General features: G+C 43.0%; 1 protein-coding gene and 1 pseudogene across 7 annotated transcripts in view; both read left to right on the top strand.

The window, feature by feature from the left end:
• The window catches only part of PITRM1 (pitrilysin metallopeptidase 1), a 43,788-nt gene that overhangs the window by 21,699 nt on the left and 9,421 nt on the right, over nucleotides 1-12,668 (top strand). For all 7 annotated transcript variants that reach the window (XM_021690895.2, XM_044915021.1, XM_044915020.1 and 4 more), the window contains 2 exons: nucleotides 7,466-7,604; nucleotides 12,312-12,428. In XM_021690895.2, the coding sequence (XP_021546570.2) occupies nucleotides 7,466-7,604; nucleotides 12,312-12,428 (256 nt within the window). The remainder of the gene's footprint in view (nucleotides 1-7,465; nucleotides 7,605-12,311; nucleotides 12,429-12,668) is intronic.
• Nucleotides 9,528-9,624, top strand: LOC123325070 (annotated as a pseudogene).

Raw genomic sequence — 12,668 nt, forward strand, 5'->3', positions numbered from 1 at the left:
GGGCAGATGCTTAACTGACTGAGCCACCCAGGCACCCCATTTTAATTTTTGAGGAACCTCCATACTATTTTCCAGAGTGGCTGCACCAGTTTGCATTCCTACCAACAGCATAAGAAAGTTCCCCTTTCTCCACATCCTTGCCAACACTTGTTACTTGTGTTGTAAATTTTAGCCAATTCTGACAGGTGTGAGGTGGTATTTCGTGGTTTTGATTTGTTTTTCCCTGATGATGAGTGATGTTGAGCATCTTTTCATGTGTCTGTTGGCCATGTGTATGTCTTTGGAGAAATGTCTGTTCATGGTTATTATGCCAGTACCATACTGTTTTAATTATTATAGCTTTGTAATATAGCTTGAAGTCTGGAGTTGTGATGCCTCCTGTTTTGTTTTTCAAGATTGCTTTGGCTATTCAGGGTCTTTTCTGGTTCCATACAAATTTTTGTATTGTTCATTCTACTTCTCTGAAAAATGCTTTTGGTATTTTGACAGGGATTGTATTAAATAAACAGATTGCTTTCGTTAGTATTGACATTTTAACAATATTAATTCTTCCAATCCATGACCATGGAATGTCTTTCCATTTCTTGCATCATCTTGAATTTTTTTTATCCGTGTTTATAGTTTTCAGACTATAGGTCTTTCACCTCTTAAGTTTATTTCTAGGTATTTTACTGTTTTTGGTGCATTTGTAAGTGGTATAGTTTTCTTAATTTCTGTTTCTGTGGCTTCATTATAAGTGTAAAGGAATGCAGTAGATTTCTGTACATTGATTTTGTATCCTGCAACTTTGCTGAATTAACTTAACAGTTCTACGGTTTTTTTTGGGTAGTCTTTAGGCTTCTCTGTACATGGTATCATGTCATCTGCAAATAGAATTTTACTACCTCCTTACCAATTTGGATGCCTTTTATTTCTTTTTGTTGTCTAATTGCCATGGCTAGGAGTTCCAGTACTATGTTGAATAAAAGTAGTGAGAGCAGACCTCTTAGTCTTGCTTCTGACCTTAGGGGAAAAGCTCTCAATTTTTCACCATTGAGTATGATGTTGGCTGTAGGTTTTTCATATAAAGCCTTTATTATGTTGAGGTATGTTCCCTCCAAATCTACTTTGCAGAGGGTTTTATCATGAATGGATGTTGTGCTTTGTGAAGTGCTTTTTTTTTTTACATCTACTGAAATGATCGTGTGGTGTTTCTCTCTTTTTTTTTTTTACTGACATGACATATCATGTTGATAGTTTTGCAAATGTTGAACCAACCCTTGCATCTTGGAATAAATTCCACTTGCTTGTGTTGTATAATGTTTTTAATGTGTTGTTGGATTTGGTTTGCTAATAATTTGTTGAGAATTTGTGCATCTAAATTCATCAGATATTGGCCTGTAGTTCTCTTTTGTTGTGGTGTCTTTATAAGGTTTTGGTATCAGGGTGATACTGGCTTTATGAAATGACTTTGGAAGTTTTCGTTCCTCGTCTATGTGTTGAAATAGTTTGAGAAGAACAGGTACTTACTGTTCCTTAAATGTTTGGTAGAATTGGCCTGTGAAGCCATCTGGTCCTGGACTTTTGCTTGTTGGGAGATTGTTGATTACTGCTTCCATTTCATTGCTAGTAATTGGTCTGTTAAAATTTTCTAATTCTTTCTCTTTTAACTTTTGGGCGGTTATATGCTTCTAGGAATGCATCCATTTCTTCTAAGTTGTTGAATATGTTGGCATGTAGGTATTCCTAATATTCTGTGACAATTGTATTTCTGTGGTGGTAGTGTTACTTCTCCTCTCTCATTAGTGATTTTGTTTATTTGGGTACTCTTTCTTTTTTTTGATGAGCCTGGCAAGAGGTTTATCAATTTTGCTGATCTTTTCAAAGAACTAGCTCCTGGTTTCATTGATCTTTTTAAGTTTCTGTTTATTTATTTCATTTATTTCTGGTCTAATCTTCATTATTTCCTTCCTTCTGCTGAATTTGGGTTTTGTTCTTTTTCTGGCTCCTTTAGGTGTAAGGTTGGGTGTTTATTTGAGAATTTTCTTACTTGAGATAGGCCTGTATTGCTAGAAACTTCCCTCTTAGAATTGCTTTTGCTGCCTCCCAATGATTTTGAACTATTGTGTTTTCATTTTCATTTGTTTGCATGCATTTTTTTATTCCTCTATTTCCTGGTTGACCTATTTATTGTGGAGTTGCATGTTACCTAACCTCCATGTGTTTGTACTCTTTCTGGATTTTTTTCTTGTGATTGAGTTCTAGTTTCATAGTATTATGATCAGAAAAGACGCATGTCAGATGCTTTTTCTGCATCTCTTGAATTGATCATATGATTTTTATCCTTTCTGTTACTGATGTGATGTATCATGTTGATTGCTTTGCAAATACTAAGCCACCCTTGGATTCCTGGAGTAAATCTCACTTGATTGTGGTGTATGATTTTTTTTTTTTTAGCTTGTTGACACTTGTTTTATGCCCTAATATGTGATCTGTATTACTATCAGTTCCTTTATATTATTTTTTTATTTATTTGTCAGATTGAGAAAGCGAGAGAGAGAGCACAAGCAGGGGGAGCAACAGAGGCAGAGGGAGAAGCAGGCTCCCCACTGAGCAGGGAGCCTGATGTGGGACTCGATCCCAGGACCCTGGGATCATGACCTGAGCTGAAGGCAGATCCTTAACCAACTGAACTACCCAGGCGTCCCAGTTCCTTTATATTATTAACTGTATTATGTATGGATTTGGGTGCATAAATATTTACAACGTTATGACTTCTTGTTGGATTGTACCCTTTATTATGATATAGTACCCTTCTTTGCCTCTTGTTACAGTCTTTGTTTTAAAATCTGTTTTAAGTAATGTAAGTATTGCTTACCCTGGCTTTATTTTCACTCCATTTACATGATAAATGTTTTTCCATCCCTTCACTTTCAATTTGCAGGTGTCTTTAAGTCTGAAAGGAGTCTCTTGTAGGCAGCATATAGGTGGGTCTTGTTTCTTTATCCATTCCATCACCCCATGTCTTTTGATTGGAGCGTTTAGTCCATTTATATTCAAAGTAATTATTGATAGGTATGTACTTACTGCCATTTTGTTTCTTGTTTAGTGGTTGTTTGTTTAGATTTTCTCTGATCCTTTCTTCTTGCTCTCATAATTTGTTGGCTTTCTTTAGTGATATACTTGAATTCCTTTCTCTTTATTTTTTGCATATCTATTCCTGGTTTTTGATTTGTGGTTACCATTAGGTTTGTATATAACATCCGCATATAGCAGTCTATATTAAGTTGCTGGCCACTTAAATTTGAACACATTCTTTACCTCTCTCTCCCTAAGTATGTGGTGTTGTATTTTACATCCTTTTATTTTATGAATCCCTTGACTGATTTTTGCAGAAATACTTATTTTTACTGCTTTTGTGTTTTTTACTTTTCATGATCTCACTTATGGTCTTTCCTTTCCACTCAGGGTCCCCTTTAATATTTCTTGTAGGGCTAGTTTAGTGGTCCTGAACTCTTACAGTTTTTGTTTGTTTCAGAAACTCTTTAGGTCTCCTATTCTGAATGATAGCTTTGCTGGATAGTGTATTCTTGGCTGCACCTTTTTCCCTTTCAGCACTTTGAATGTGTCATACCACTTCCTTTGGGCCTGTTCCTGCTAAAAAATTCACCCGTAGCCTTAAGGGGTTCCCTTGTATGTAACGTCTTCTTTTTTCTTGCTGCTTTGAGATTTTTTTCTTTATCAGTATTGACATTTTAATTACTGTTTGTCTTGGTGTGGACCTCCTTGGGTTGAACTTTTGGGGTGATCTCTGTGCCTCCTGGATCTGTCATCTGTTTCCCCCCACCACCAGATTAGGAAAGTTTTCAGCTATCAGTTCTTCAAATAAATATTCTCTCCCCTTTTCTGTCTCTCCTTTTAGGATCCCTGTAATGCGAATGTTATTCTGCTTGCTGGGAATCAGAGTTCGCTAAGACTATTCTCAATTTGCGTAATTTTTTCCCTCTCATGTGTTCAGCTTGGTTACTTTCCATTTCTCTGTCTTCCAGGTCACTAATTCGTTTCTCTGCTTCATCTAGCCTATTTATTCCATCAGTTGTATTTTTTATTTTATTTATTGTGTTCTTCATCTCTGATTGGTTCTTTTTTCTCTCTCTGTGAAGGGTCTCACTGAGGTCATCCACTCTTTTCTTTAGTCCAGTGAGTATTTTTATGATCATTACTTTAAATTCTCAGTCAGGCATATTACTTAAATCTTTTCACTTTAGGTCTCTTGGTGTGGTTTGGTCCTTTCATTTGGGAAATATTCCTCCATCTCCTCATTTTGTCAATTCTCTGTGTGTTTCTTTGTGTTAAGAAAGTCAGCTATTTCTCTTGCTCTTAACCGTAGTGGCCTTATGAAGAAGAGGTCCTGGCGTGCCCTGCAGTGCAGTGTCCCCTGTTCCCCAGGGCCTGGAGCTTCAGGGAATGTTCTCCTATGTGTGTTGCATGTGCCTTGCTGTTGAGTCCTGGCCTCTTTTTTCCTTGAGTCCAGTTTTCTCTCGAGGCTCTCTTTGCCTGTTGTGGGCAGTGTTTGTTTCCCAGCAGGGGTGGGGCGTGTTTTAACTAGGTGTCCAGTGGTTTGCTTGTGAAGTGGAGCCCTGCCCCCACTGCCACTAGAACTGAGTTCCCTCAAAACACATGCGTCAGAGATGTGGTGTTGGCAGGGTTTGTGCCAGGCTTCTGGGGGAGGGAGCCCGCAGCGCCAGGATTGAGATGAGATGAGTGCTGCTGGGAAGGACAGATCCACCGAAGCATGGTGGAGGTGAGGCTTGGTGCCAGTTAAGTAAGGCGTGTCAGTGTGGTCCTGGTTCCCACAGATGGCCATTGTTTATGTGGGGGGTGGGAGAGGAAAGTGGTGCCGACCAGCTCCCTTGATCCCTGTCTCTCTGGGCCACGCTCTGAGATGAGCAAATCACTGTCCCTCCTGTCTGCCCCTGGCGGTTCTCCTACTGCTGGTTCCATGCTAGATCTGCACAGCTGTTTGAAGTGCTGTCTCTTTAAGGGCGGGATTCCACTTCCTAACACCCTCTGATGCTGATGTTTTAGATTCCAGACTCTGTGTCCCACTGGGTGTAAGAACTCAATGTTCAGCCCCTCTTGTTTTTACAGGCAGATGTTATGGGGATTCATTTTCCCCATTGGTGGGCTTCCCAGTGTGAAAGTCTGTTTTTCACCCTTCTCTGCATCACCTGCTCCCTCCCTGCCATGGACAGCCATGGTTTGTTTCCTCTCCCAAACTGCGTCTTTGCCCTTCTTACCTTCTCTGATGTGACCTCTTCTCTACTTGGAGAGGAGTTTGTTCTGCCAGTCCTCAGGTTCTTTTCTGGGTTATTTACGTTGATGGGAGTGTTTCTAGTTGTATCTGTGGGATGCATTGAGCTGAGGGTCCCTCCACCGCCGTCTTTCCAGCCGACCTAAGTGTCTGTTTTTGTGTCAGTACCATACTGTTCTGATGACTACGGCTTTGTAGTACAGCTTGAGATCTGGGATTATGATACGTCCAGCTTTGTTCTTCCTTTTCAAGATTGCTTTGGGCATTCTAGGTGTTTTATGATTCCTTACAAATCTTAGGATGATTTGTTCTTGTTCTGAGAAAAACGCTGTTGGTATTTTGATAGGGATTGCATTGAATCTGTGGATTGCTTTGTAGTATAGGCTTTTAACAATATGAATTCTTCCAGTCCGTGAACGCGGTAGATCCTTCCATGTATGTCGTCTTCAATTTCCTTCGTCAGTGTTTCATAGTTTTCAGAGCACAGGTCTTTCGCCTTTTTGGTTAAGTTTATTCCTGGGTATTTTATTCTTTTTGGTACAATTGTATATGAAACTGTTTCCTTAATTTTTCTTTCTGCTACTTTTTTATTGATGTGTGGAAATACAGCCAATTTCTGTGTATTAATTTTACTGAATTCATTTCTTCTAGTAGTTGTTTTGGTGGAGCCTAGGGTTTTCTATGTTTAGTATCATGTCATCTACAAATAGTGAAGTTTTACTTCTTCCTTATCAATTTAGATGCCTTTTTATTTCTTGTCTGGTGGCTGCAGCTAGGACTTCCAGTACTGTGTTGAATAAAAGTGGTGAGATCGGACATTCCTATCTCATTCTTGATCTTAGAGCAAAAGCTCTCAGGTTTTCACCATTGAATATGATGCCAGCTATTGGTTTGCCATATGTGGCCTTTGTATGTTCAGATATGTTCCCTCTAATCCCACTTTGTTGACAGTTTTTATCATGAACAGATGTTGAATTTTTGTCAAATGCTTTTTCTGCATCTGTTGGCAAATGATCGTGTTAATGTTATTGCTGAATGTGGTTTGCTGATGATAATTTGTTGGAGATTTTTATCAGGGATATGGCCTTTCGTTTTCTTTTTTGTAGTGTCTTCAGTTTTGGTATCAGGGTAATGCTGACCTCATAGAATGTATTTGGAAGCTTTCCTTCCTTTCTGGTTTTTTTTTGGAGTAGTTTGAGGAACTTAGTTGTTAACTCTTTAAATGTTTGGTAGAATTCACCTGAGAAGCCATCTGGTACCTTGACTTTTGTTTGTTGAGAATACAAGAACAATCACCTGAGTGTGTGGATATTTTGGTTGTTTTTATGATGGATTCTTTTGACATTTGCTCATTTGTTTACATTTGCTTTAGGGCATTTGTACTTGGTGTGTATGCCCTGGTAGACTGTCATGAATGTGGTAGAACTTACAAGGCTTTACCACAGGTGTTGGACTGTAGTGTCTATGAAGAGCAGCTCTGTTGTGCTTTATGCCATTATGGACACGGGGCATAGGTTTGGCCCTTGACCTGCCGTCTCTGTTACTCCAAGGTACTTAATATAAAGTTTATACTGTAGTCTGGTTCTCTTTCCTCCCTGTAGTAGTACAAATAGATGAGCAGAGCGTGTGTGTGTGCACGCACACTCATACACATGTTGAAATGAATGAGACAAGCACATTAAATCTAACGTTTTTACATTAGGTGGACATTTAATTCGTCCTCATAATTTATGAAATGCTGAATGAAGAATTTAGTTCTAATCTTTGAGAAGTTAATACTCTAAAGATGATTAGATAAAGATTATATTATTTTATTCTGTTATTTTTGACTTAGACTAAAGTCAAAGATTTATAATGTAAAACATGTACAAGTAAGGTGTAAAGAAAATGTTGAATGTTGGCACGTTTCAGGTTTAGGCATAGTACCCGTAACAGTAAGCATCCTAATAGTGAGAACCCCAGCATGTGTGAATGACAGTTACTTTGTGGTGGCCGGGGTATCCTGTGCCTCAGGGGCTTTCTACAGGACCACCTTTGAGGGATGCTCTGTTATCGCTATTCAAAACGTGCGGGCTCCTCCTGCCCCAGAGTGCGGTACTGGAGGCTTGTCAGCGTGCTGGGCTCCAGTGAGATCTTGCTTCAGCTTGGCCTTTGTTGCTGTACCTGTTGCAGAATAATCCGCACAAGCTGACTTTGTCAATGACACCCGATGACAAGTATCCCGAGAAGCAAGCATGGATGGAGACAGAAAAACTAAAGCAAAAAGTCGACTCTCTTTCCCCGAAAGACAAGCAGCAGATCTATGAAAAAGGTCAGATGTTTAATTTTGTCCTAACTCCCTAGCCTTCACCCAAACCCAGTGAACTTTGTAAAATGAGTGGATAGTTGGAGGCAAGTATCATTTCAACTAACAAATATTTATTGGGCACCAACGAAGGTCAACGTTGGATGTGATGGCTTTATCCCCATGCCCTCATTCTAAGGAGACCGATCCTGTAGTTTAGCAGGAAAGGCAAGAGTCGTAGGAAAGAGGCACACTAGTCCCCCCCCGATCCGCACCTACTCGGTCCTCAGTTTCAGTTACCCGTGGTCACCCGCGGTCTGCAGGCAGATGGCACTCCTTCTGCTTTGTCGTCAGGTCAGTGGTGCCTCCTGCGCCGCAGTGCCTGCATCCCCACCTCACTTCACCTCCCCACGGAGGCATTATGTCACCTCCGTTCGTCACAACAAGAGACTTTTTGAAAGATTCTATTTATCAGAGAGAGAGAGAAAGAGAGCGTGCACGAGCTGGGGGAGGGGCAGAGGGAGAAGCAGACTCCCCGCGGAGCAGGGAGCCCGATGTGGGGCTCAATCCCAGGACCCTGAGATCATGACCTTAGCCGAAGGCAGACGCCTACCTGACCGAGCCACCCAGGCGCCCACAACAAGAGATTTTGAAAGCGACACAGAGACCATGTTCACGTAACTTTACGACAATTTATTGTTGTCAGTTTCTGTGTTATCATTAGCTGTTACTCTTGCTGTGTCAAATTTTTAAGTTGAACTCCCAAATTTTTAATTTGAACTCGATTATAGGTAAGTATGTATAGGGTTTGGTACTATCCATGTAGTTTCAGGCATTCACTGGGGTGTTGGGAACATGCTCCCCACAGATAAGGGGGGGATTACTGTAGCTGCATAAGGTTTATTCAGTTACAAATTTTATAAGTACTTGCTATTTACCAGGGGCTCTAATATGCCACTAAAATATATGTTATGTTGTGATCCATAGTGAATTGCCAAGTGAGCACTGCATACAGTATGATTTTGAGTTCAGAAGAGGCAGGGCTCAGTGAAGGACAAAGGCCTCATGCTGGTCATGAGGCCCTGCTCAGGTCCGGGTGGTGCAGGCGTGGGTGAAAACCGAGTCAGTTACATAATTCCTTATTGTCTAAACACACGGACTGTTAGGCCCAGTGGTCTGCTCCAGAGTATTTGCCCAAGAGAAATGAAAGTGTATGTCCACACAAACTTGAAAGAACCCACATTTCCATCAACATGGTATATCCATACTGTGAAATACTACTCAGCCATAAAGAGGGGCAAAATGCTGATACACTCAATATTGATGAATCTCAAAAGCATTGTGCTAAGTGAAATTAGCAGGCACAAAAAATACCTACTCAGTGAGTCCATTTATATGAAACTGTAGAAATGATAAAACTCTACTAACAGAAGGCAAGTGAGCGCAGGGGGTCACCTGCAGGGAGCCAGGAAGGAACTTTCTGGGGGATGTAAATGTCCTCTATCGTGATGTGATGATTACATTACTTTTTGTATTTGTTAGAACTAATTGAATTATATCTTTAGAACTGTGGATTTTGTCATATGTAAATGATATATTAAAATCTACCAAAGTAGGTATACAGGACACACAGACACCACCTACCCCACCAAAGTGGTAGTTGGCTGGGATTACGTGAGGGATTTATCAGGTTTGTCAGGTGGTAGAGTTGGCTTTAGATAGGAAGTAAGTAATGCTAAATTTCAGATGATTTAATCTCGTCAAGGCAGAGTTAATTTCAGCGTGTAACCTCTTACTCTCTATCTCAGAGTTCCTGTTTTGCATACAGCTATTCTAAGCTCTTCATACATTTAATAGCTAATCGTGAGTAACGTAATTGCATAATAATCACTTCTGTTGCGGGAGTGCCAGTGGACAAGTCCCATCTTCCTTTTCTAAATTGAGATATTGATTGCTTCTTGGCCTTTTGGCCAAGATCAACTGTAGTATCTGATGTGTGCTCTATTGGAGCCCAGTATACCAAGTGGATTTAAGTAAGCAAGCAATTAGAGGTATCAGTGGTACCTTACATGAGGTTCAGGTGGGTAGTACCGTGCACAGTGCAGTGATCACAACGCACTTCATTGACATCTGTCACCAGTCGCAATTTATTTTTCTTGTGCTGGGAAGTCATGAAATCTACTCTCTTAGCAACTTTCAAATATGCAACACGGCACTATTACCCAGAGTCACCAATGCTGTGCATTGCATCCCATGACTTATGTAAGTTTGTACCTTTTGACCCCCTCAACCCATTCCTCCCACCCCAACCACCAGCCTCTGGCACCCACCAATCTGTTGTCCATGTCCGTGAGCTTGGTGTTTGGTTTTTCAGGTACCACATATGAGTGAGATCATACAGTATTTGTCTTTCTCCGTCTGACTCATTTCACTTAGCATAATGCTATGTTGCCATAAATGGCAAGATTTCCTTCCTTTTCTATGGCTGAATAATAATCCATTGTATATATACATCTTTATCCATCGGTGGACACTTAGTTTGTTCCCACAGTGAGCAACACTGTAATGAACATGGAGGTACAGATACCTTTTCAAGATAGAGTTTTTGTTTTCTTTGGATAAACGCCCAGAGCAGAATTGCCGGATCATAAGTAGTTCTATGTTTGGGGGTTTTTTTGTTTTTTTTTTTTTTTTGAGAAACCTCCATACTGTTCTCCAGAGTAGCTACACCAGTTGGAATTCCCACCAGAGTGCAAGAGGGTTCCCCTTTCTCCACATCCTCACCAACACTTATTTCTTGTCTTTTTGACTTAAGCCATTCTGATGGGTGTGAGGTGATATCTCATCATGGTTTTGGTTTGCATTTCCCTATGGATGAGAGATTCCGAGTACTTTTTCATATTTTTCTTGGCCATCTATATGTCTTCTCTAGGAAAATGAGTTATTCAAGTCCTCTGCCCATTTTTAATCAGAGTATTTGGGCTTTTTTTTTTGCTGTTGAGTTGTATAAGTTCTTTTATATCTTTGGATATTAGCCCCTTATCAGATGTGGCCTGCCGGTATTTTCTCCCAATTCTGTAGATTGACTTTCATTTTGTTGATGGTTCCCTTTGCTGTGCAGAAGCTTTTAGTTTGATGTAGTCCCACCCATTTTGTTTTTGATTAAAGCCCTTTATAGCACGGAACATAATTCCAGGCCTAAGCAACAGATCGTACATTCCCTGAGTTGTTAGATTCTTGCCCTGGCCATGGAGGTGGGCTTGGTTCTAAGAAAGCCCGTGTACTCTGGTCCACACCCACGTGTGAGTGGATGGAGGCCTGTGTTACAAAAACGTGTTTTTATTTTACAGATCACCACAGAGTTCCATTAGGTAGGAGGCCCTGCTAGTGCATTTAAGGGGTATTTCAGGTCAGTAAGTCTCAGTCGTGGACTTCCGTGGGAGCAATCTGCAATCAGAGTTTAATCTGTAGCTAACCACCAGTGAAAACAGTGGGAATGGGAAATTAATTTATGAAGACCTTGAAACGATCCTCCAGTTTGGGGTATGTCTGTGTAAGCGGTCATGCGCTGTCGTGAAGGGCTGTAGCGCCTGCCATGGGGAGCTTGTTGCCTGGCCGAGGAGAAGCTGCTGGGGATGGCTGTGCCGACCTGGGGCTCTGGAGAGGAGCTGTCTGGGGGAAGGGTGCCGCTCAGGACGACGGGTGGGCCTGGGCCAGTCTCGGATCAGGACACGGGGGCGGCAGGAAGCAGGCTCCCGCATACAGACCCCAGAGGTGTCGAGGGGCAGGGGTCCGCCAGTAGTTGATGGAGGAAACACCCAGGTGACGGAGGGCCTGGGAAGTCTGCAGTAACTCACGGAGCCCGCTCCTCAGTGCCTCCCGGAGGGGTCCCCCAAGGGGCCGGAGGGAGGGCGGCTGAGCCCTTTGAGGCAGCAGTCCCTGGCCTGTGTAGGGCTGCCCTGCAGGTCCCCCAAAGGGACAGGTGCTCGGGGACCTCAGGGAGGCGGACTTGGAGGCCAGCTCAGCCTAGCTCCTCAGATTGCCGTGGGAAATGAAGCTCCCATCTGTTTGTTTGACAGAACTCTGTAAACTGGGGGTCTTCACTCGCGTACCTTTCACTGCTGTCACCGGGTGCATGCGCCGAGCCTTTGGGGTTCCCTCCCGGATGGGCTGGGCAGTTCTGTGACTCCAGGAAGGAGGGGTCTCTCCCCTCTTACCAAATCAGTGAGGGCTCAGGCCCAGAAAAGCTGTGCTTGAGCATTTCTAGAGTTTGTGAAATTTATGTGATGACACAAGCATGGTGCTGAGATTAGTGCAGATGAAATCAGAATAGACAAGTATAAAAGTTACTAAATTTCAGTCCAGCAGGAAATAGGTTGAAAACCCTGGAAACAGTGGGTTGAACTTTCAAGGATTCAGTATAAAATGTGGGGGTGGAGGGGAAACTGCTTGAGCAAAGCCCGCCCCCCCCCCCCCCCCCCCCCCAGCAAAGTAGTTGTGCATCCAGCGAGGACAGGAGAGTTCAGGAAAGCACGGTGTCTGCGGCAGGTTCCCGTGCTTGGGAAGGGGTCTGCCGGGCGCCAGCAGTGGGAGCTGAAAGCACGCTGCTGGCCGCTCGGGCTGGCCGGTTGTCCGCGGGAGCCACTGCGAGCGGGTAAGGGAGCACGGCGGCGGCGGACCTTCCCAGACCTTTCCGTGGCCGTGCTGAGCACTCTTCCCCCTGCTTGTCTCTAGGCTTAGAGTTACAGACTCAGCAGAGCCGACCTCAGGACGCCTCCTGTCTGCCGGCCCTGAAGGTGTCGGACATCGAGCCCAGCGTGCCGCTCACGGAGTTGGAGGTGGCCCTAGCAGGTCGGTCCACAGAAGAAGGCGCCATGGGGGGACGTGTTCCGTGAGGCAGCTCATCGTGCTCTTTATAGGCTTGCTCTTCACGGGGCGTGTGGGTGGGTTTTCCCGTGCGTTGCCCACGGACTTCGTGTGCTGGAATCTCTGTGCTTCCCTGGCGGGGGCGCTGCTTCCTCAACCACAGGGGGATCTGGCTCAGGCGGGGCTGCATGGGACGGACTCCTTCTGGCCCGGCCTGCTTCGCGG

Source organism: Neomonachus schauinslandi, chromosome 5, assembly GCF_002201575.2.
Source record: "Neomonachus schauinslandi chromosome 5, ASM220157v2, whole genome shotgun sequence".
Classification (NCBI taxonomy): domain Eukaryota; kingdom Metazoa; phylum Chordata; class Mammalia; order Carnivora; family Phocidae; genus Neomonachus; species Neomonachus schauinslandi.